This window comes from Dermacentor albipictus, chromosome 1 (genome assembly GCF_038994185.2).
Source record: "Dermacentor albipictus isolate Rhodes 1998 colony chromosome 1, USDA_Dalb.pri_finalv2, whole genome shotgun sequence".
Lineage (NCBI taxonomy): Eukaryota > Metazoa > Arthropoda > Arachnida > Ixodida > Ixodidae > Dermacentor > Dermacentor albipictus.
The window spans coordinates 112,764,476-112,786,528 of record NC_091821.1 but is presented as its reverse complement, the minus strand read 5'-3'; the positions used below and the strand labels follow the sequence as shown (position 1 = coordinate 112,786,528).

The 22,053-nt window shown below is 45.7% G+C and overlaps 1 protein-coding gene across 4 annotated transcripts in view; it reads right to left on the bottom strand.

Moving 5' to 3' along the window:
- Positions 1 to 22,053, bottom strand: part of GAPcenA (GTPase activating protein and centrosome-associated) — a 127,671-nt gene that overhangs the window by 51,865 nt on the left and 53,753 nt on the right. For all 4 annotated transcript variants that reach the window (XM_070524831.1, XM_070524829.1, XM_070524823.1 and 1 more), the window contains one exon: positions 9,953 to 10,027. In XM_070524831.1, coding sequence (XP_070380932.1) covers positions 9,953 to 10,027 — 75 coding nt within the window. The remainder of the gene's footprint in view (positions 1 to 9,952; positions 10,028 to 22,053) is intronic.

The following is a 22,053-nucleotide window of genomic DNA, read 5'->3' as shown; positions in this document are numbered from 1 at the left end:
CGTAATTCTGTAGGGGCATCAGGGTCGAAGTGGGCGAGAATGGGTGGTGAGGTTAGAAGAGTGACGAGACGAGAGAAGGCGGCGGCTTCTGCAGTACCCCACAAGAATTGTACGCCTTTCTTCAAAAGATCAGTTAGGGGCCTAGCAATTGTCGCAAAATCTCGAACAAAACGACGAAAGTACAAGCACAGCCCTACAAAACTTCGAACGTCTGCGGCTGTCTTCGGAACCGGAAACTCTCGGACAGCGCGAGTTTTGTCGGGATCAGGCTGTACTCCGGAAGCGTCAACGAGATGGCCCAGAAGAGTAATTTGGTGGTGGCGAAAACGACATTTGGATGAGTTAAGTTGCAGCTTCGCCTTTCGGAATACATTATGTATAGTTGTGAGACGCTCAAGGTGGGTGTCGAAGGTTGGTGAGAAGACAATGACGTCGTCGAGGTAGCAGAGGCATGTGGACCATTTGAAACCTTGGAGCAAGGAGTCCATCACACGCTCAAAGGTGGCAGGGGCGTTGCATAATCCAAACGGCATTACTTTAAATTGGTATAGGCCATCAGGTGTGATGAACGCGGTTTTTTCACTGTCCATATCGTCAACAGCAATCTGCCAATATCCCGAACGAAGGTCAATAGACGAGAAATAGCTGGAACCGTGCAGGCAGTCAAGGGCGTTGTCTATACGTGGGAGCGGGTAGACGTCCTTCTTTGTAATGCTGTTCAGATGACGGTAGTCTACACAGAAGCGCCACGTGCCGTCCTTCTTCTTAACTAACACCACAGGTGACACCCAGGGACTCGATGAAGGCTCAATGATGTTTTTATCGAGCATTTTGTTCACTTCATCTCGAATTACTCGGCGTTCCGACGCAGCAAGCTCGATATGGTCCTCGGTGAATAGGCGCAGCATCGCCAGTAAGAATCCGATGCTTGACCGCGAGCATCTGGCCTAAAGGGCGATCGTTGAAGTCGAAAATATCGTGGTAGAACGATAATACTTCGCAAAGGTCTTCAGCCTGCATAGAGGACAGGTCCGTCGCAACCATTTTCTTTATGTTGCGCCCGAGGCTGGCGCGAGGGGCATGCTAAGCTCGCAAGTACCAGCGGTCGATAACGCTGCCACGTATTGGTCGCCAAGACAATCAATGGTGGCAAGGCAAACACCTTGCGGTAGAATTTGCTTTGCCAATCCAAAGTTACAGACAGGCATGAGAGTGTGGTTCGCAGTATTAGTAAGTATACTGTGAGGCACGGTAACGTCATACTGTAGTGGAATGTCGGGCAGAGGAGTGACGAAGTACTCTCCATCAGGAACTGGTCGGGAAGACAACAGTTCAATATAGGCTATTGACTTTGGCGGCAGGAGACGAAAGAAAGCCGGTAGGGCATAAGCGGCAGTGGGGTGTGTAAGAAGGTTCTGCGAGCATTGGCAACTCAAGGCGAAGGGTACTGGAAGAGCAGTCAATAAGAGCAGAATGGGCGGAGAGAAAATCGAGGCCGAGAATGAGGTCGTGGGGGCAATGAGCAATTACGGTGAAGAGGACAGGAGTGTGGCGGCCGGCGATGCTGACATGTGCCGTAAACATGCCGATGATAGGCACAGTACCGCCATCCGCAACGCGGACGACGCGTGCCGACGCTGGGGTGAGGAGCTTGTTCAGTCGTTCAGTCAGGTGAGGAGCTTGTTTAGCTCACGAGTACATTTCGAGCACGACAATCTAGCAACCGACAATCACTGCTTATAAGCACTCTGCTCGACGTCATAGTTCGACGTCATTGTAGATGACCCGCCCTTTTGGAGGAGGAGGATGAGGAGGGCTCACACACACACACGCACACGCGCACACACACACACACACACACACACACACACACACACACACACACACACACACACACACAGGTGCAATGGTCTAGAGCCGACGTCAGAGGGGCTTCGTAGAACTCTGAGCCGTCCCGGGTGGCGCGCCCGGGTAGCACATTGTCTGGTGTCTCGAAAAGCGCATGGGGAGTTTCTGCCCAAATACCTCTCCTCGAGAACTCTCCTGAGCTGACCCCTCACCACGTGGCTGCCGGTCATCCGCAGTTCTTTGAAGTGCGGCACCGTCCCGGATGGATCGGAACACATGCAGCGGGCTGAAATAGCTGCAGGCCGATCCTAACAAGCTTCACCTCCAGAAGCTGCAGTGCCTAGTTTTCCGGCTGGGTCCAGGACGCAATAGGCAGCGAAGAGAAGCGGCGGGGTTGGGGCGAACGAGACTGGTGGCGTCGAGGTGAGGGCGAGTGGCTGTAGCGAAGGTTCGGAGCAGGGGCATCAGCGGCAGTGGGTTCATGGTGGGTGGCATAGGGTACAGAAGGTCCAAAGGTACGGGAATATGTGGCGACGTAAGTCCAAGGAGGTGGTGGCCATCAGTTTCGGCAGTGACGAGCGACGTGGCCGATGTGACAGCAGTGGAAGGAGATCGGCCTGTCATCAGGGGCACGCCATTCAGACGGGTTGTGGCCAGATGTGGCAGAAAAGGACTGCCGTGGATAAGGAGGGCCGCTAGATAACTGGGGAACGCTGGGTCGAGACGTGGAACACACGGTATTCAGACCCATGTTTTCAAATTCCTGTCTGACGACAGCCTGAATCATCGCAATGGTGATTGCTGGCGGATCGGGAGGCGTCGTGGAGAAGGCTGGTGAACAGGCGGCCTCGAGTTCGCGGTGTACAATACGGGTGACGTCGTCACAGGTGGTGGTCTGACGCGGTCGACCCTCACATGTCAATGTAGTAGCAGTGTTGGGTAGCCGCGCAATGTGGTGTGAGATACGGCGGCTTTTAGCCTGTTCAAGGCGACGGCATTCTTTTATGATGGCGTCGATAGCCGAGATGTTGCCGAAAACAAGCAAATTGAAAGCGTCGTCGGCGATTCCTTTCAGCACATGTGCCACTTTATCTGCTACGGACATATTATCGTCAGCTTTACGGCATAGAGCCAAGACGTCGAGGATGTAGGAAACGTATGGCTCTGTAGATGACTGAACACGAGAAGCAAGAGCCTTTCTCGCGGCAGCCTTGTGCCCAATGGGGTCGCTGAACAGTTCTCGTAGCTTTTCTTTGAAAGTGTCTCAACTGGTTATTTCGTCATCATGTGTTTGGTGCCACACGCGTGGGGTGCCGCCGAGATAAAAGATGACATTGGCGAGCATAATCGTTGGGTCCCACCTGTTATTAGCACTGGCGTGTTCATACAGCTTGATCCAGTCGTCGACATCCTGTCCCTCCAGGCCAGAGAACACACCTGGGTCACGGTGTGGGGCAACCGTGACGATTGGAGCAGTCGGACAAGCCGAAGCCGTTGCAGAGGCGGGCTCGTCACCGGGAGGCACGGTGACAAGCTCGGTGTGCCGACCACTTCGGAGTTCCGTGGTGAGGACGGGGATCGCTGACCTCCACCAGAAATGTTACGTGTGGAAAGACACAGACGAAAGATGCTATTTACATGCTATTTACACTGGAGCCAGGCAGCTAGGCTGACACTCGCTCGTGCCAAGGGCACCGACTAATTTCGGTGTCGTTCTCGCGGCGGCTCGTATCTTGAGCATCGCTCGAAGATATTGCAATAATATCATGTACTTGCATATATGGAAGCACTTTTGTTGTGATGTGGTGTGGCCCTGGTTGCACTACATTTCTGCACATAGTTCTTCTTTATTATTATTATTTTTCTCTTTTGTGTGTGCGTGCAGAACTGCTGGGTACTCTAAAATGTTTTGACTCCTCCTGCTGTACTACATACTGGGGAATATGTAGGTATATAAATCAATAAATAAATGAGAAAATTGCAGCAGAATGCATCTCACAATGTTGACGGTAATGCATTAGCATTGAATCAATATAGCTATAGAACGTATTGCCACCGTCGAAATGAATTATGTACAAGGTGTGTACTGTAGCGGTACCCTTCTTTCACGCTTCCCTAAGAACACTTGGTGACATCTAGCACCGCCGCCACGAACCCTGCACGTGGCCTCTGAAACGCACGCCATGCCGGTGTCTGCAAAGGCTGCAAAACACAAAATGTGGCTACCACGTTCTTCTCTCGCGCTTCTTTCTAGACACACTGTGCCATCTAGTGGCACTGCTGAGAAGTCCATGCGTGGCCTCTAAGACAAGAAGCATGGCTCACCGGTGGCTACTTCCGCTAAGAATTGTTTCCTCGCTTGCTGCACACTCAGTGGCACATACTCAGCGAATTAAATTGGCAAAAGACTGATTGATGAGTGGCACATACCCAGTGCATTTATGGCGCAGCTCGCTAGAATGTTAGCGTGAAAGGCATTCTTTGAAAAGCAACTTTACCCAGTGTATTTGTGGCTTAGTCTGCTAATACATCAGGTTGCTGCCATTGAAGAATGCTTGTGACGTAGCTTCAATTCTGCTCAAGTTTGGAGAAACATGAGCAGAACATAAGGCATGTTTTTGGTCATTGTAGAGTGGCACATTCCCAGTGACACATACCTTGGCAGCAGCAGTCACGGCGATCGCACGCTTTGCTAAGCGCTTTGCTGTACATTCTCAGGTGCCGGCCAAGATATATCTGCGAGCGGTTTGACTTCGGCTATCGCTGGACACGACGACCATCATCGGACCACGTACTTCAAGGGCATTTCCTGGCCTAGTGTACTGCGCCTGCGTGGATTCCTGGCGGAGAGCAGAAAAGCCGGCGAAGAACGCATCGACGCCTCACTTGGCAGCAGCAGTCACGGCGATCGCACGCTTTGCTAAGCGCTTTGCTGTACATTCTCAGGTGCCGGCCAAGATATATCTGCGAGCGGTTTGACTTCGGCTATCGCTGGACACGACGACCATCATCGGACCACGTACTTCAAGGGCATTTCCTGGCCTAGTGTACTGCGCCTGCGTGGATTCCTGGCGGAGAGCAGAAAAGCCGGCGAAGAACGCATCGACGCCTCACTTGGCAGCAGCAGTCACGGCGATCGCACGCTTTGCTAAGCGCTTTGCTGTACATTCTCAGGTGCCGGCCAAGATATATCTGCGAGCGGTTTGACTTCGGCTATCGCTGGACACGACGACCATCATCGGACCACGTACTTCAAGGGCATTTTCTGGCCTAGTGTACTGCGCCTGCGTGGATTCCTGGCGGAGAGCAGAAAAGCCGGCGAAGAACGCATCGACGCCTCACTTGGCAGCAGCAGTCACGGCGATCGCACGCTTTGCTAAGCGCTTTGCTGTACATTCTCAGGTTGGTGAAATTTCGCCCTACTAGCCTGGGAGCTTTTTTTTTTTTTTTTCGTTTGCCGTGACTGCTGCTGCTGCTACTGTTGCATGCCAACTGTCGCTTGTACTTGCTCTTGTGTACTGTTGTTGTCACTGCGTCATCCGAGCTGCAAGCTTATTTTCCCCTTTGTCCAGTGGCAATGTCAAAGGAACTTGTTAAACTTTTTGAGGAACTGAAACGAGAACTTAAACAAGAGTTCCGCGATCTACGGGAAAGTCTCGAACGGGACATAAGAAAGGACATCCGCGAGATAAAGAACAGTCTAAGCTTCATAAACGAGAGTTATGAAAAAATGAAAGCGTCCGTGAACCGCGTTGAATTGGAAAATGGAGAGCTGAGAACATCCGTAGTAAAACTAGAAAAGGAACGAGACGCTTTGCATGCTCAAGTTCAAGAGCATGAAGTGAAACTTCTACAAAATGAACAGCACATGCGGTGTTACAACGTTGAAGTGAAAGGTGTTCCGAAGACGCAAGACGAGAATGTCATGGATATCACAAAAAAGATAGCGAATGTTATTAAGATGCCCCTTGAAAGTGAAGACATCGAGGTCTGTCACCGCGTTCGAACTACGGGGAATACAGAAGCGCCAAATATAGTGGTTCAGTTTGTTCGCAGATCCGTTCGTGATCGCTTTCTTGAGAAAGCTCGAAAGCTGAGGATAACGTCAGAGGACATTGAACTTGAACCCAAAACCCCCATTTTCATTAACGAGCACTTGAGCCCTTCCATGAAAAAGCTGTTCGGTGCGGCAAATGCAAAGAAAAAGGAGTGCAAGTGGAAATATGCATGGACTCGGAATGGCAAAATATTTGTGCGCAGAACGGATACCTCAGCACTCATAGCGATCACCAAGTTTGATGATTTGCGTCAAATTGTGTAGTTATACTTGCAGACACCTAAAATTTGTTTCTCGACATGGGTTATCAGCCACACGAAATTAAGCATATAGTGAAACCAAAAAAATCTGTTTTGTCAGTTTTTCATTTAAACGTCAGATCCTTAACAAACAAAGAAGATGAATTGGCTGTTCTACTCGATACTATCGGAGTGTCACTTACAGCGATCATGTTTACTGAAACCTGGTACACATCAGCATCAATTGTATTTCACCGTCCTGGCTATCACTGCTTCTATCAAAACCGCGAAGATAAAAGGGGAGGCGGCGTCGCGCTTCTGCTTAGAGAAACATTATCGTGCGAAATAGTCATAGAATACACGACGACAACTGCTGATTACGAAGTGCTCACTCTACGAAGTTCTAACAAACTTTTCTGTGTCATTTACAGGCCACCATCTGGTGCCATTAATCACTTCTTTGAATTTCTTGAAAAGATTTTTAACTACGCATCTGATCAGTCCATAGATATGGTTTTAGGTGGCGATATTAACATAAATATGCTTTCATTGAGTCAAACCCAAAAAGAACTCCAGTATTTAATTGCTGCTAATGGTTTTTTTAGCGTAATAACAAAGCCGACGCGAGTGACTTTAGAAAGTGAATCTTTATTAGATGTATTCATTACAAATGTAGACAGTAATTTAGTAACTGCAGACGTAGTTTATACCGACATTAGTGATCATCTTGGAATCGTAATGATAGCTGATAAGGCTGTACATGTTAATTACAAAAGGCAAGTAATTTATACACAATCTATAACGAAAAAAAATCTTGAATCCTTTCTTGCTGCGATTAGCCAACAGACCTGGAACAACGTTTTCGAGGAAGATAGTAGTGATACCGCTTACCTTAACTTCATCACTACATTCAAGGCTATATACGATGCACATTTTCCACTAAGAAAGACAGCCACATCATCAAAAGCACGGAAACCCTGGATGACGTCCGACTTGCTCCAAATGATCAAGCATAAAAACCGATTGTACGCACAGTTTGTACAATCAAAAGACGAAGAGTTGCTGCGGCAATTCAAAAAGTACAGAAATAATCTAACATCAAAACTAAGGATGGCTCGAGACGCCTATTTCACAAATGTATTTTGGAGCCCTGAAGAACAGCGATCGGATGTAATCTGGCGAAAACTGAATTGTTTATTGCAACAAAATACCCGTGATACATCCGAAAACTTTCAGCATGAAGGAAAACGAATTTATGGGACCTGTTTAGCTGACGCTTTCAACAATTTCTTTATTTTACAGGCATCTCAGAGTCAGGTAGAGTGCAGCCAAAATTACATTGAATTCATGAAGGGAAGCAGTTGTCCATCATCCCTCTTCATTGCTCCTACGAACTGCACGGAAGTTTTCTCGTGCATAAGTAATATTAAAAATAGCAAGTCAGTAGATGCAACTGGTCTCCAAATAGCGCCCATTAAACATGTTCTTCACTTAATATGCCCCGCTGTTACTCACATTTACAATCTCATATTATCTACCGCTGTATTTCCAAAGGCACTGCAAATGGCTCGAGTAATACCTGTTTTTAAAAGCGGCGACAACAATTTGATTCGTAACTATCGTCCAATTTCTATACTGCCAGTGTTCTCGAAGGGTATAGAAAAATTAATGCATGGTAGGGTACTGTCTTTCTTTGAAAAACATAACCTGCTCCTTGACTTTCAGCACGGGTTTCGAAAGAATCGATCCACTGAAACAGCATTACTGACTCAAAAAGAAATCATTATAGATATGTTTCAAAATAAGGAAATAGGTGCAGGCATATATATAGATTTTACTAAGGCTTTTGACTTGATAAACCACAGAATTTTACTACATAAACTGGCAAGCTATGGTGTTCGAGGAAAAGCTCACGATCTTATGAAATCGTATTTGTCGAGCCGAACACAATATGTTGACTTTAAAAATTCGTTGTCTTCAATACAAAATATTTATGCAGGAGTCCCCCAAGGAAGCATATTGGGACCGCTCTTATTTTTAATCTATATAAATGATATTGTGCAATGTGTAACCGATGGAAAGATTGTATCCTACGCTGATGACACTTCGGTATTCATAACCGGGAGATCAGAAAATGACATTGAAGAGAAAGCAATCAAAACACTGAGTGCATTAAATACGTGGGCAAACTCAAATTGTTTGAAGATTAATTCTAAAAAGACAAAAATAATATTGTACTTTCCAAAAGGAAAGATAATTTCTAGGCCATTGAACGTGTTCTTAAACTCTGATACTGTTGAAATTGTAGATTCTGTTAAAATCCTTGGTGTTATATTTTCAAAGCATTTGACTTGGAATGATCATGTTGACTATATCAGATCAAAAGTGTCTTCAGCTGTCGGTGTCATGTTGCGGCTGCGCGGTATTCTTCCTTTGAAAATTAGGCTATTGCTATACAACTCATTAGTTCTTTCTCTTTTGCAATATTGTTGTACCGTTTGGGGCACTACGGGTGTCACAAATTTATCCAAGCTTCACCTTCTTCAAAAAAGAGCTGTAAGATGTATTGCTGGTGTTCCTTATTGTTCCCCCACATATGACTTGTTTTTAAAGTATGAAATCCTGCCAATCTATAGTTTATACAATTATAGACTTTTAATGATCTATAAACGCTCTTCACATAGTGATGAACATTACATTAGTTATCTGGCAAAACTTGAGAAAAACACGCATATCCTGCAGACTAGACATAAAGAAATTTGGTTAGTGCCGACGCCTAGGGCATATTATACAGAGCAGTCTCTTTCTTATACTGTCCCAGTATTATTAAATAAATTAAACAAAGAATTGTTTGACCCCTTTCAGCATTCGAGTGATGTTATTAAGCGATTTTTTCTTAGCAAGATTACGTAATGTTGCACTCAGTTTAAACCTATACCTGTTATTATTATTATTCTTTTTTTTTTTTCGTTTCCCCATGAGCACTTATTTGTCTTTCTAATACCTATGTTTGTGCTGCAATTCATAGCGCTGTTTTTACAAAGTGTTTTGTTATTTTGTTTCAGTGTTTATTTGGAAAATTGAAAATCTCTGTCTGTGTACTGTACTGCCAAGTTGATAAAGGGGGCAGGACCTCTGTCAAGCTTACGAGCTTTTAGTCCTGTCTCCTTCTCTGTACAAGAGAAAAATAAAGACTGAATTGAATTGAATTGAATAGTTACCCAAGTTGGCATCAAACAGGTTTGCTGAAGACCACTGGCACAAACCCAGTGCTCCAAGTCAGCGTCAGATTTTCTTCGAACAACGGCACCTACCCAGTCCCGCATTTACAGTGACCCATGTCGGCATGAAAGAGGTTCGTTAAAGAGCAGCATATATGTACACTTTGCCGCATAGTTATTGACCCAAGTTGAACCGATGATTGTTTTTAAACACTGTTACCTCAGCACAGCAGCCTGTTGCGCTACCCATTCGACCGTGGATTACCCAGTGACCCAGGTAGGTGGGAAAATGGTTATGTACATACATACATACATACATACATACATACATGCACATACATACAAACATAGATACATACATCACACATACATACATACATACATACATACACACATACATACATACATACATACATACATACATACATACATAGCCCCAGGAGTGTGCATAAAGTACCCTAATAATGCAAACGCATTATAATTATATGAGTGTGTGCTGTTAATAGGACATTTTTTATGCTGTTCAGCCACCTGTCTTAAGTGCAACGTGTACGCTTTTCTTGGGAAACTGCATTTCCATCACTTACGTGAAGTAGCAGGGCAGCAGCAAGGAAGGAGAGCCCTTGACAGTAGCCCACCTCAGGGTCCTTAACAGCATATGCCTGCAGAAGTCCAACATATGAAAGCAGCACACGATGACTTACTATACACAACGTGACCTGTTTGTTGAGCAGTGAATGAATTCATGGAATTACTTTCAGACTAAGAATTTCAATGCATTGTAATAAAACTCTTCGTACTTCAATATGTATTGCATAAATATATTGCATACATTATGCAATGAAATATCAACAGGTTATTTCGACATTCGAACAGGCTATGTTGACGTTCAGTTTAAAGAAACGTCAGCATAAGACAGAGCAGGCTCAAAAATCCCGCCACCAACAGTGATTGCCTTATTGAACTGCCCTCAACTAAACCCTGAAACAATAATGTCAGTGACATCATTACATTAACTACTGAGCTGCTGCTACTCACTGCACGGCCCAATGCAGTAATAGCATAACAGACCAGGCACGTGCTAAAGCACTGCCATGTCATGCTTCCTAGTGACCACCTTCTGTGTCTCGATCTCCCGACACACACATCCCCTTGAAAACAATAAGGAAACTGGTTTGTAGAAAGCTATTATAGTAAATTATTTAGGGTGCTTTGAGGCTTGCCAGCATGTTCTTTTTTTCTAGATTTCAATGCCCAGAACCTTCATTTACCAAAAAAAAAATTTTGAAAATGTCATGTCAGTAGCATAATATTGCGGACAATGCCTTCTTCCTAACAGCATCGGCCCTTCTTTAGCTAGGGGTTGCAATGCATGCCTGACAATTGCAGCTGCTCTGTTAGCATAGGAGCACGCTTCTGACCACACCCAGCCATCGCTGAGAGCTGGATAGCCTCCAGTAATGATATTGTTACGTGTGGAAAGACAGAGACGAAAGAGGCTATTTACAAGCTATTTACACTGGAGCCAGAGAGCCAGGTCGACACTCGTTCGCGCCAAGGGCACAGACCCACTTCGTCGTTCTCGCGGCGGCTCGTCTCTTGAGCATCTCGCAGATAATATCGTAACACTGCACCCTCCCCCCCGGCGGCAAAAGCACCATCACGGTGCTGTTAAATATCCAAGGCGCGTGGAGAGGTGTAGGGCTTGAGTCGGGCGACGTGGACAATGTCACTGGTTGTCACAGCGGAGGACGTAGTGGGTTTAGCTAGAACGACTTCATAGGTGACATCGGTCACTTGGCGGAGCACGGGGTACAGGCCTGTATAACAGGAAAGCAGTTTTTCACAAAGGCCAACTTTACGCGATGGTGACCAAAGTAACACGAGGGTGCCGGGTGCAAAATGGACATCACGGTGACAAAGGTCATAGCGTTGATTCTGTTTGTCTTGAGATACTTGTGGACGAGCGCGCGCAAATTGGCGAGCATGGTCAGCGGGGGCGAGTGCATCACGGGCATAACCACTAATTGAAGATGTGGTGGACGGAAGCAAAGTGTCCAGCGGTAGCGTCGGTTTTCGGCCATACAAAAGGTAAAACGGGGAAAAACCAGCAGTTTCGAGACGGGAAGAGTTGTATGCAAAGGTAATGTAATGTAAGCCAGGTCCCAGTCACGGTGGTCGTCTGAAACGTATTTGGATAGTATGTCTGTAAGGGTGCGGTTCAAACGCTCAGTGAGGCCGTTCGTTTGAGGGTGGTAGCAGGTGGTAAATTTATGCTGTATTGAGCAGGTACGCATGATGTTGTCAATGACTTTGGCCAAAAACGTACGGCCACGGTCTGTTAGCGATTGATGCGGAGCACCATGCATCAAAATGATATCATGTAGGAGGAAGTCCGCAACATCAGTTGCGCAACTGGTCGGAAGAGCACGGGTTACGGCGCAGCGGATCGCGTAGTCTGCCGCGACTGCAACCCACTTGTTTCCTGATGTGGATTCTGGAAATTGGCCGAGAAGGTCCAAGCCGACACGATGGAAGGGCTCGGCAGGGATGTCGAGCGGCTGCAGGTAACCAGTGGGGAGCTGGGAAGGCTTCTTGCGTCGTTGGTAAAGTTCACAAGCGGCAACGTAACGTCGTACGGAATGGGCAAGGCCCGGCCAGAAACAACGGCGACGTACACAGTCATAGGTTTGGGATATGCCGATGTGGCCTACTGTTGGTGCATCGTGAAGCTTTCTAGAATGGTGGAGTGGAGGTGTTTAGGTATTACAAGTAGGAATTCAGAGCTGGCCGGATGAAGGTTACGATGGTACAGAGTACCATCGCGGAGGACGAAGAGGCGTACAGTAGCATCGGCCGGCGAGTGTTCAAAACAGTCAATGAGTGCTCTGATGTAGGCGTCACGACGTCCCTCGTCGGCGACATGAAGCAGCTGTGATACAGAGAATACGCAAGCAGCACTGGTGATACTGGAGGAGTCGGAGTCGAGACTGATGGCGTCGAGGTGAGGGCGAGCGGCAGTAGCAAAGGTTCATATTAGGAGCATCAGCGGTAGTGGGTTCATGGCGGGTAGTATAGGGAACAGAAGGTCCAAAGGCGCGGGAATAAGAGGCGGCGTATGTCCGAGGAGGATGTGGCCATCGGTTGCAGCAGTGATGAGCGACGTGGCCGATGCGACAGCAGTGGAAGCAGATCGGCCTGTTATCAAGGGTACGCTATTCGGTCGGGTTGTGGCGAGATGTGGCAGAAAAAGACTGCCGGGGACGAGGAGGGCCGCAAGAGAACTGGGGAACGCTGGGTTGAGAAGTTGAACACACGGAGTTTAGACCCATGTTCTCAAATTCTTGTCTAACGACAGCCTGAATCATTGCAATTGTGGTTGCTGGTGGATCGGGAGGCGTCGCTGAGAAAGCAGGCGAACAGGCGGCCTTGAGTTCGCGGCAAACAATACGGGTTACGTCGTCGCAGGTGGTAGTCTGACGTGGTTGATCCTCGCATGTCGACATAGCAGCAGTGTTGGGTAGCTGCGTGGTGTGGTGTGAGATACAGCGGCTCTTCGTTTGTTCAAGGTGACGACATTCTTTTATGATGGCGTCGATAGTCGAGACGTTGCCGAAAACAAGCAAATTGAAAGAGTCGTCAGCAATGCCTTTTAGCACATGCGCCACTTTATCTGCTTCAGACATAGCATTGTCAGCTTTGCGGCATAGAGCCAAGACGTCGAGTATACATGAAACGTATGGCTCTGTAGGTGTCTGCACACGAGACGCAAAAGCCTTTGTCGCAGCATCCTTGCGCCCAATGGGGTCGATGAACAGTTCGCGTAGCTTTTCTTTGAAACTGTCCCAACTGGTTATCTCGTCGTCATGCGTTTGGTGCCACACGCGTGGGGTGCTGCCGAGATAAAAGATGACATTGGCGAGCATAATGGTTGGGTCCCACCTGTTATTAGCGATGGCATGTTGATAAAGCTTGATCCATTCGTCACCCTCCAAGCCAGAGAACACAACAGGGTCGCGATGTTGAGCAACCGTGATGACTGGAGCAGTTTGGACAAGCTGAAGATGTTGCAGAGGCAGTCTTGTCACCGGAAGGCATGGTGACAAGCTCGATGTACCGACGACTTCGGAGTTCCGTGGTGAGGACAGGGACCGTTAACCTCCGCCAGAATGTTACGTGTGGAAAGACAGAGACGAAAGAGACTATTTACACGCTATTTACACTGAAGCCAGAGAGCCAGGCCGACACTTGCTCGCGCCAAGGGCACAGACCCACTTCGTCGTTCTCGTGGCGGCTCATCTCTTGAGCATCTCGCGGATAATATTGTAATAATATGCTGGCCTGGAGGGACCATTAATAACCAAATATGATCCAGCAAACCCACATGACGCATAACCAACGTTGTCCCATGCACACAAATCGCCAGGCAAAAACCCTGGTAGCCTTCTAAAATGTCGTTAATGAAGATTCCTGCCGGACAACCAGAAACCTGCACAAAAAGCTTTTTAATTATGGTAAAGCCAGTGGTCAGCAGTTCTCCGTGCGATATAATAAACTGTACATAAATAAGAAATGCTACATTTACTTTACATCTACTGACAGCGTCTGTGAACATCAGAGCCACGACCTGAATACAGACAAGGGCACGTCAAGCTCTTCGCTTGCTGGTAGTGACACATTGGTATCCTAACCAACAATGCGCAGCACAATACACCTTACACAGGCTTGTCTTTTTTATTCACTAACATTAGTAGTATGCTAAGCAAACGTGACGCTTTATCTTCTGTTGTTGACACATGCTTGGCTGACGTGCTCACAAAAACCTGGCTGCCCGCACAATTCAGGGATGATGAACTGTTTAACTGTGACAAAAGATACGCCATTTACCACTATAATCGAGATGTCAGATCTGGTGGTGGGGTACTCATTGCTATAGGGGATAATCTTGTTTCCAGTTTGGTTATGCTCAAAATACCAGTGGAGCTCGTTTGTGTTAGTATCTGGGTGAATCACCAGAATATGATACTTTGTATTTGTTAGCGCCTCCCAAGTGCAAGTTCAGGTTTTTGTGGACAGCTGCACGACGCACTAAACGACTTAGTACAGTTCAACCTCGATATACCGAAGTAGGTAAAATCGGCAATTTTCTTCGTTATATCAAAATTTCATTGTATTGAAATTCAACCTTTTATGCAAATAAGTACAGTCGCTGATCGATTTTTTTGCACGAAAAGGTGCCGCAGAATTTTTCAAATTATCGGGCAATCGTAACAAGCAAGTTTGAATAAGAAAACATTTCACTTTGATAAATTTGGGAGTCGACAATGAATGATACGGTTTCATGCCATGTTGACGATATCTTCACATAGGCAGTACAAATTAGGCGAAGCCAGCCATGCTTTCGCTTGCACTCCGCCCCTGCAGCTAATAGCGCCACCTGCACTGGGGCGATGCTATCATGAAAAACGCCCGCAGCAGGGAGCGAATGCTTTGTCTGCCTCTCGCTGCAATGGGTCACCAAAATTTGAGATTACGCAACCTTCAATGCTAAACGCGCTAGAAGACAGCTTACACGATGCCACGCCGTCTCGGCACACCCATTCTTTGCACACGTGACAGATTACCTCTAAAGCAGGGTATGCAGCTGCGTATAAACTCAGCCTAAGAATCTAAGAATCACTGGCTCCGGACAGGCCGCCATTGGAATATGAACCTGGCAACGTTTAATGCTAGAACGTTATCTAGTGAGGCGAGTCTAGCAGTGCTATTGGAGGAATTAGAGGGCAGCAAATGGGATATAATAGGGCTCAGTGAAGTTAGGAGGCCAAAAGAAGCATATACAGTGCTAAAAAGCGGGCACGTCCTGTGCTACCGAGGCTTAGCGGAGAGAAGAGAACTAGGAGTCGGATTCCTGATTAATAAGAATATAGCTGGTAACATACAGGAATTCTATAGCATTAACGAGAGGGTGGCAGGTCTTGTTGTGAAACTTAAGAGGTACAAAATGAAGATTGTACAGGTCTACGCCCCTACATCCAGTCATGATGACCAGGAAGTCGAAAGCTTCTATGAAGACGTGGAATCGGCGATGGGTAGAGTGAAAACTAAATACACTATACTAATGGGCGACTTTAATGCTAAGGTAGGCAAGAAGCAGGCTGGAGACAAGGCAGAGGGGGAATATGGCATAGGCTTTAGGAATAGCAGGGGAGAGTTATTAGTAGAGTTTGCGGAACAGAATAATATGAGGATAATGAATACCTTCTTCCGCAAGCGGGATAGCCGAAAGTGGACGTGGAGGAGCCCGAGCGGCGAGACTAGAAATGAAATAGACTTCATACTCTGTGCTAACCCTGGCATCGTACAAGATGTGGACGTGCTCGGCAAGGTGCGCTGCAGTGACCACAGGATGGTAAGAACTCGAATTAGCCTAGACCTGAGGAAGGAACGAAAGAAACTGGTACATAAGAAGCCGATTAATGAGTTAGCGGTAAGAGGGAAAATAGAGGAATTCCAGATCAAGCTACAGAACAGGTATTGGGCTTTAACTCAGGTAGAGGACCTTAGTGTTGAAGCAATGAACGACAATCTTGTGGGCATCATTAAGGAGTGTGCAATGGAAGTCGGTGGTAACTCCGTTAGGCAGGATACCAGCAAACTATCGCAGGAGATGAAAGATCTGATCAAGAAACGCCAACGTATGAAAGCATCTAACCCTACAGCTAGAATAGAACTGGCAGAACTTTCGAAGTTAATCAACAAAAGTAAGACAGCTGACATAAGGAAGTATAACATGGATAGATTTGAACATGCTCTCAGAAACAGAGGAAGCCTAAAAACAGTGAAGAAGAAACTAGGAATTGGCAAGAATCAGATGTATGCGTTAAGAGACAAAGCCGGCAATATCATTACTAATATGGATGAGATAGTTCAAGTGGCTGAGGAGTTCTATAGAGATTAATACAGTACTAGTGGCACCCACAACGATAATGGAAGAGAAAATAGTCTAGACGAATTCGAAATCCCAAAGGTAACGCCGGAAGAAGTAAAGAAAGCCTTGGGAGATATGCAAAGGGGGAAGGCAGCTGGGGAGAATCAGGTAACAGCAGATTTGTTGAAGGATGGTGGATAGATTGTTCTAGAGAAACTGGCCACCCTGTATACGCAATGCCTCATGACCTCGAGCGTACCGGAATCATGGAAGAACGCTAACATAATCCTAATCCATAAGAAAGGGGACGCCAAAGACTTGAAAAATTATAGACCGATCAGCTTACTGTCCGTTGCCTACAAAGTATTTACTAGGGTAATCTCAAATAGAATCAGGAACACCTTAGACTTCTGTCAACCAAAGGACAAGGCAGGATTCCGTAAAGGCTACTCAACAATAAACCATATTCACACTATCAATCAGGTGATAGAGAAATGTGCGGAATATAACCAACCCTTATATATAGCTTTCATTGATTACGAAAAAGCGTTTGATTCAGTCGAAACCTCAGCAGTCATGGAGGCATTATGGAAACAGGGTGTAGACGAGCCGTATGTAAATATACTGAAAGATATCTATAGCGGCTCCACAGCCACCGTATAGTCCTCCATAAAGAAAGAAAGAAAATCCCAATAAAGAAAGGCGTCAGACAGGGAGACACGATCTCTCCAATGCTATTCACAGCGTGTTTACAGGAGGTATTCAGAGACCTGGATTGGGAAGAATTGGGGATAAAAGTTAATGGAGAATACCTTAGTAACTTGCGATTCGCTGATGATATTGCCTTGCTTAGTAACTCAGGAGACCAACTGCAATGCATGCTCACTGACCTAGAGAGGCAAAGCAGAAGAGTGGGTCAAAAATTTAATCTGCAGAAAACTAAAGTAATGTTTAATAGTCTCGGAAGAGAACAGCAATTTACAATAGGAAGCGAGGCACTGGAAGTGGTAAGGGAATACATATACTTAGGGCAGGTAGTGACGGCGGATCCGGATAATGAGACGGAAATAATCAGAAGAATAAGAATGGGCTGGGGTGCGTTTGGCAGGCATTCTCCGATCATGAACAGCAGGTTGCCATTATCCCTCAAGAGAAAAGTGTATAATAGCCGTGTCTTACCAGTACTCACCTACGGGGCAGAAGCCTGGAGGCTTACGAAAAGGGTCATACTTGAATTGAGGACGACGCAACGAGCTATGGAAAGAAGAATGATAGGTGTAACATTATGGGGTAAGAAAAGAGCAGATTGGGTGAGGGAACAAACGCGAGTTAATGACATCTTAGTTGAAATCAAGAAAAAGAAATGGGCATGGGCAGGACATGTAATGAGGAGGGAAGATAACGGATGGTCATTAAGGGTTACGGACTGGATTCCAAGGGATGGGAAGCGTAGCAGGGGGCGGCAGAAATTTAGGTGGGCGGATGACATTAAGAAGCTTGCAGGGACAAGATGGCCACAATTAGTACATGACCGGGGTTGTTGGAGAAGTATGGGAGAGGCCTTTGCCCTGCAGTGAGCGTAACCAGGCTGATGCTGATGCTGATAAACTGAGCCACGCTTAAAGCCATGCACAGCTATGGTCGAGACGTGAGCCAACTTATCCCCCCCCCCCCCCCCTTGTCCCGCCCAGCGCGCGCGCTTGATGGCGTTACTGCGAGCTCACTCTCCTCCCCCTCTTTCCCTTTGCTCGCAGGGGGAGGAGACACTCGTGCGTGAAGCCACTATCTTTTTTTCTCACCCTCGCACACTTTCACTCGCACCTAACAGGCAAAAAAAAATGATTTAGTGGGCTTTCAAACAATTAAATACCCAAGGAAAGCTTACTGGAAAACATAACGAGATGAAGTTGTTCGTTACGAAATACAGCCCCTGATTTATTAACAAAAACATGAGTGCGTCGCTGATGTGCGTGCCACAAAAAGTCTTTGGTAATTGTTGGACCCCATACATCTCAGTGTGGGCATGTATAGCGGCTTATGAGCAAAGTAGCTCAATCCCAAGACGCAGAGGTAAGTGAACTAACCAATGCAGCTACCAGCATGGACAGCTTGTGAGTGCTGCATCCTCCAAGAGAGCATGCATGCCAGAATTATTAACTCTTTCGTTACCGCGAGAAAATGGTAGTTTTTTATAGGTCTCTTGAAAAAATTATTTACCACTAAAATAATATTCCAGCACACATTACAGCATAGCATATTGTGCATATAGAAATGCTCTTTCCAAAAACATATGTTGCTGAACAAAAAGTTTATTAGGTAAAACATAAAAATTGTAGAAAGTGAAATTTTCAGTGCCAGTTGATAAAAACAACAATAAAAAAAACATGATATCTACAAAAACGTTAGTATCAAAGAAAATTCAGAAAATACATCTCAAAGATAAATAATCCAGGAATAGTGCCTGAAAAAATATATGCTCAGTACACCGCCGTTCTTCAGATACAAAAAAGAAACTAAGACCAGTTCATCGCTCATGCTATCTGGTGAAGCAGTTCCTGGATTTTGTGAAGCATAGGTGCAGTCCGCTCTTTTCCCACAACACGTCTGGTTTTTGTTCAACTTTGCGGTTCTCGTAGCACACTTTGCAGTTCCGCCTTTTCAGCATCTTCTGAGGCTGGTCCAATGAGAAGTCCAAGGAACGTATTTCACCGGTTCATCTAGAGTGATGCACCTCTTCCAGGACTGATCACTCTCAGCATAGCTGGGCAACTAGAAGATTATGCATCCAACCTAATGTGTTTGCATTTTTGCAGATTGTCTTTATCATTTCTGCAGAGAAGAAGAGTAGAAAGAAATCCCATGCCATTGTAAACTGTCTTGCGCTGATCCGTAGTGCTTGGCTGAGATGTGCTACGGGCGGCCTTCTTGGCGTGAATGGAAGTTTCCTTGCTGCCGATGGCAGCCCATCATAACCAAGCGAAGTATGCCCCATGAAGGTAACCAGTAGAGCTCTGAGGCCGTGCAAAAATATTGGCAGATAAGCAAGCACAAACAAGGAGACCGCTCAAGGCCGTAGAGGAAACTCGCCGGTGAACAGCTGCATGTCCCATGTTGACTCAAACCATCGTTGCCATGCGAGCTTGAATCTGCTTTGCTGTCATCTTCGGAATCATAATTCAAGTCCTTATCATTAAATTGAAGTGCAGATGCAGCATAGTTTCAAGCACGACTTGCGACATAGCCGTGCGGGACGACGCCACGGGAGTGACTTTCGATAACTGCGCAGTGACACTGGCAGCGCCCCTTGCCTGGATTTACGAGAGAAGCGTCATTGAAACTCTTGGAAACTGGTTGAAAAAGCCAGGTCCACATGTTGGACAAGCAGCGGACTTTCAGAAATACACTTAAGCGGAATAAAACGATTTAGACTCCAAACTAAAGCTCACCTGTGAACAGGTGGCATCACTTTGGGTTAATTATCTTTACTCAGTACTGTCGGACGGCAAAACTGGTGATATAATTAAATTCGTGACTTCCTGGGAGTCATTTTACTACAAAATTTTGACGCTAGTGTGGCGTAATCGTGAGTGGCATGTTTTTTTCTCGAGGGTGGCAGAACGTGACCGCCACGCCCCTTTTCGCTACAACATACGCTCATTAGTTCACAAAAAGGTCCGTCAAAAATCCCACAATCGTCAGAGCACGAAAATTTAAACTGATTCTGTACATGCAGTGCCTGTACTAACTACTGGATGGCTTTAAGTGGATAAGAAATGGATCCAACATGTTGAAATCGGCAATCTAAAGCATCGATCACCAGTGACCGATTTGAATAGGCATGGTAACAAAAGAGTTAAGCTACCATGTGCAAGAGCAGTTACTAATGTTCGTCTTAAAGCCAATTTTGTTTGCTGCAATCTTGTGATGTGAAATGCTCAGAATCTCTGGACCTGGACAAGCTGCCAATGGAAACTGACCCTGGTAACATTTAACACCCGAACTCTCTTGAGTGAAGCTAGCTTAGCAGGACTCTGAGGAACTATCAGGCATTGTTTGGGATATCATTGGCCTTAATGAGGTTAGAAGAACTGATGAGACTTATACAGTTTTGACTAACAGCCACATTTTCTGGTATAGAGGACTCCTAGATAAGCAATACGGAGCAGGATTTCTAATCCACAAGGACATAGCGGGCAACATTGACAAATTCTACAGCATTAATGAGAGGGTAGCTGTAGTCGTAATCAAACTTGATAAGAGGTATAGATTAAAGGTAGTACAAGCCTATGCTCCAACATCCAGTCACGATGATGAGGAAGTCAACCAGTTTTATGAAGATGTTGAATTAGCGATGAGAAAAGTGCAAACTCAGTATACTGTAGTAATGCGCGACTTCAATGCAAAAGTGGGAAAGAGGTGGCTGCTGAACAAGAAATTGGCAATCATGGCGTCGGTTCTAGGAATGCTAGAGGAGAGATGCTGGTAGAATTTGCAGAAAGGAATAAGCTTCGAATAATGGACACCTTTTTCGAGAAGCGTAGCAACAGAAAGTAGACCTGGAAAAGCCCTAATGGTGAAACAAGAAATGAAACTGATTTCATACTTTATGCCGATCCCAGCATAGTGCAGGATGTAGAAGTGTTAGGTAGGGTAAAGTGCAGTAATCATAGGTTAGTTCGGGCTAGGATTCACGTCAATTTGAAGGGAGAAAAGGTGAAATTGGTCATGAAGAAACAGGCCCAGCTAGACGCAGTAAGGGAAAAAGCAGACCAATTTAGGCTGGTGCTTTCAAAGAAATATTCAGCCTTAGAACTGAGGGATGAAGAGGACATACAGATAATGAATGAAACAGTAACTAGACTGGTTTCAGAAGCAGAAATTGGAAGTAGGAGGTAACGCACTAAGGCAACCAGTTGGTAAGCTCTCTGAAGTAACAAAGGACCTAATAAAGAAACGACAAAGAATTAAAGTGTCCAGCTCAAGAGAATTCGCGGAACTGTCAAAACTGATCAAAAAGGCAAAAATAAGTGACATTCGAAATTATAAAGTGAGAAAAACTGAAGAAGCTGTAAAAAATGGATGCTGCCTGAAATTAGTGAGAAGGAAACTTGGCATAGGACAAACCAAGATGTATGCACTGAAAGATAAACAAGGTAATATCATCAGCAATCTCGAAGCTATAATAAAAGCAGCGGAAAAATTCTGTACTGACCTGTACAGTACCCAGAGGACTCAGGATAACTCAATTCGAAACAGTAATGAGCAGCATACAGAAACTCCTATAACTAGCGATGAGGTCAGAAGGGCCTTTGCAAGACATGAAACGAGGAATAGCAGCAGAAGAAGATGGAGTAACAGTCGATTTAATCAAAGAAGGAGGACATAAGGAGGACATAATGCTTGAAAACTGGCAGCCCTTTATACGAATTACCTACCGACTTCAAGGGTCCCAGAGAACTGGAAGAATGCCAACATTATACTAATCCACAAAAAAGGAGACTTAAAGAACAGAAAAATTATAGGCCCATTAGTTTACTTCCGTATTATATAAAATATTCACTGAGGTAATTTCCAATAGAATAAGGGCAACACTGGACTTTAGTCAACCAAGGGAACAGGCTGGCTTCAGGAAGGGATACTCTACAATGGATCACATCCATGTCATCAAACAGGTAATCGAAATCCACAGAGAGCAATCAGCCTCTCTATATGGCTTTCATAGCTTACGAAAAGGCATTTGATTCAGTAGAGATACCA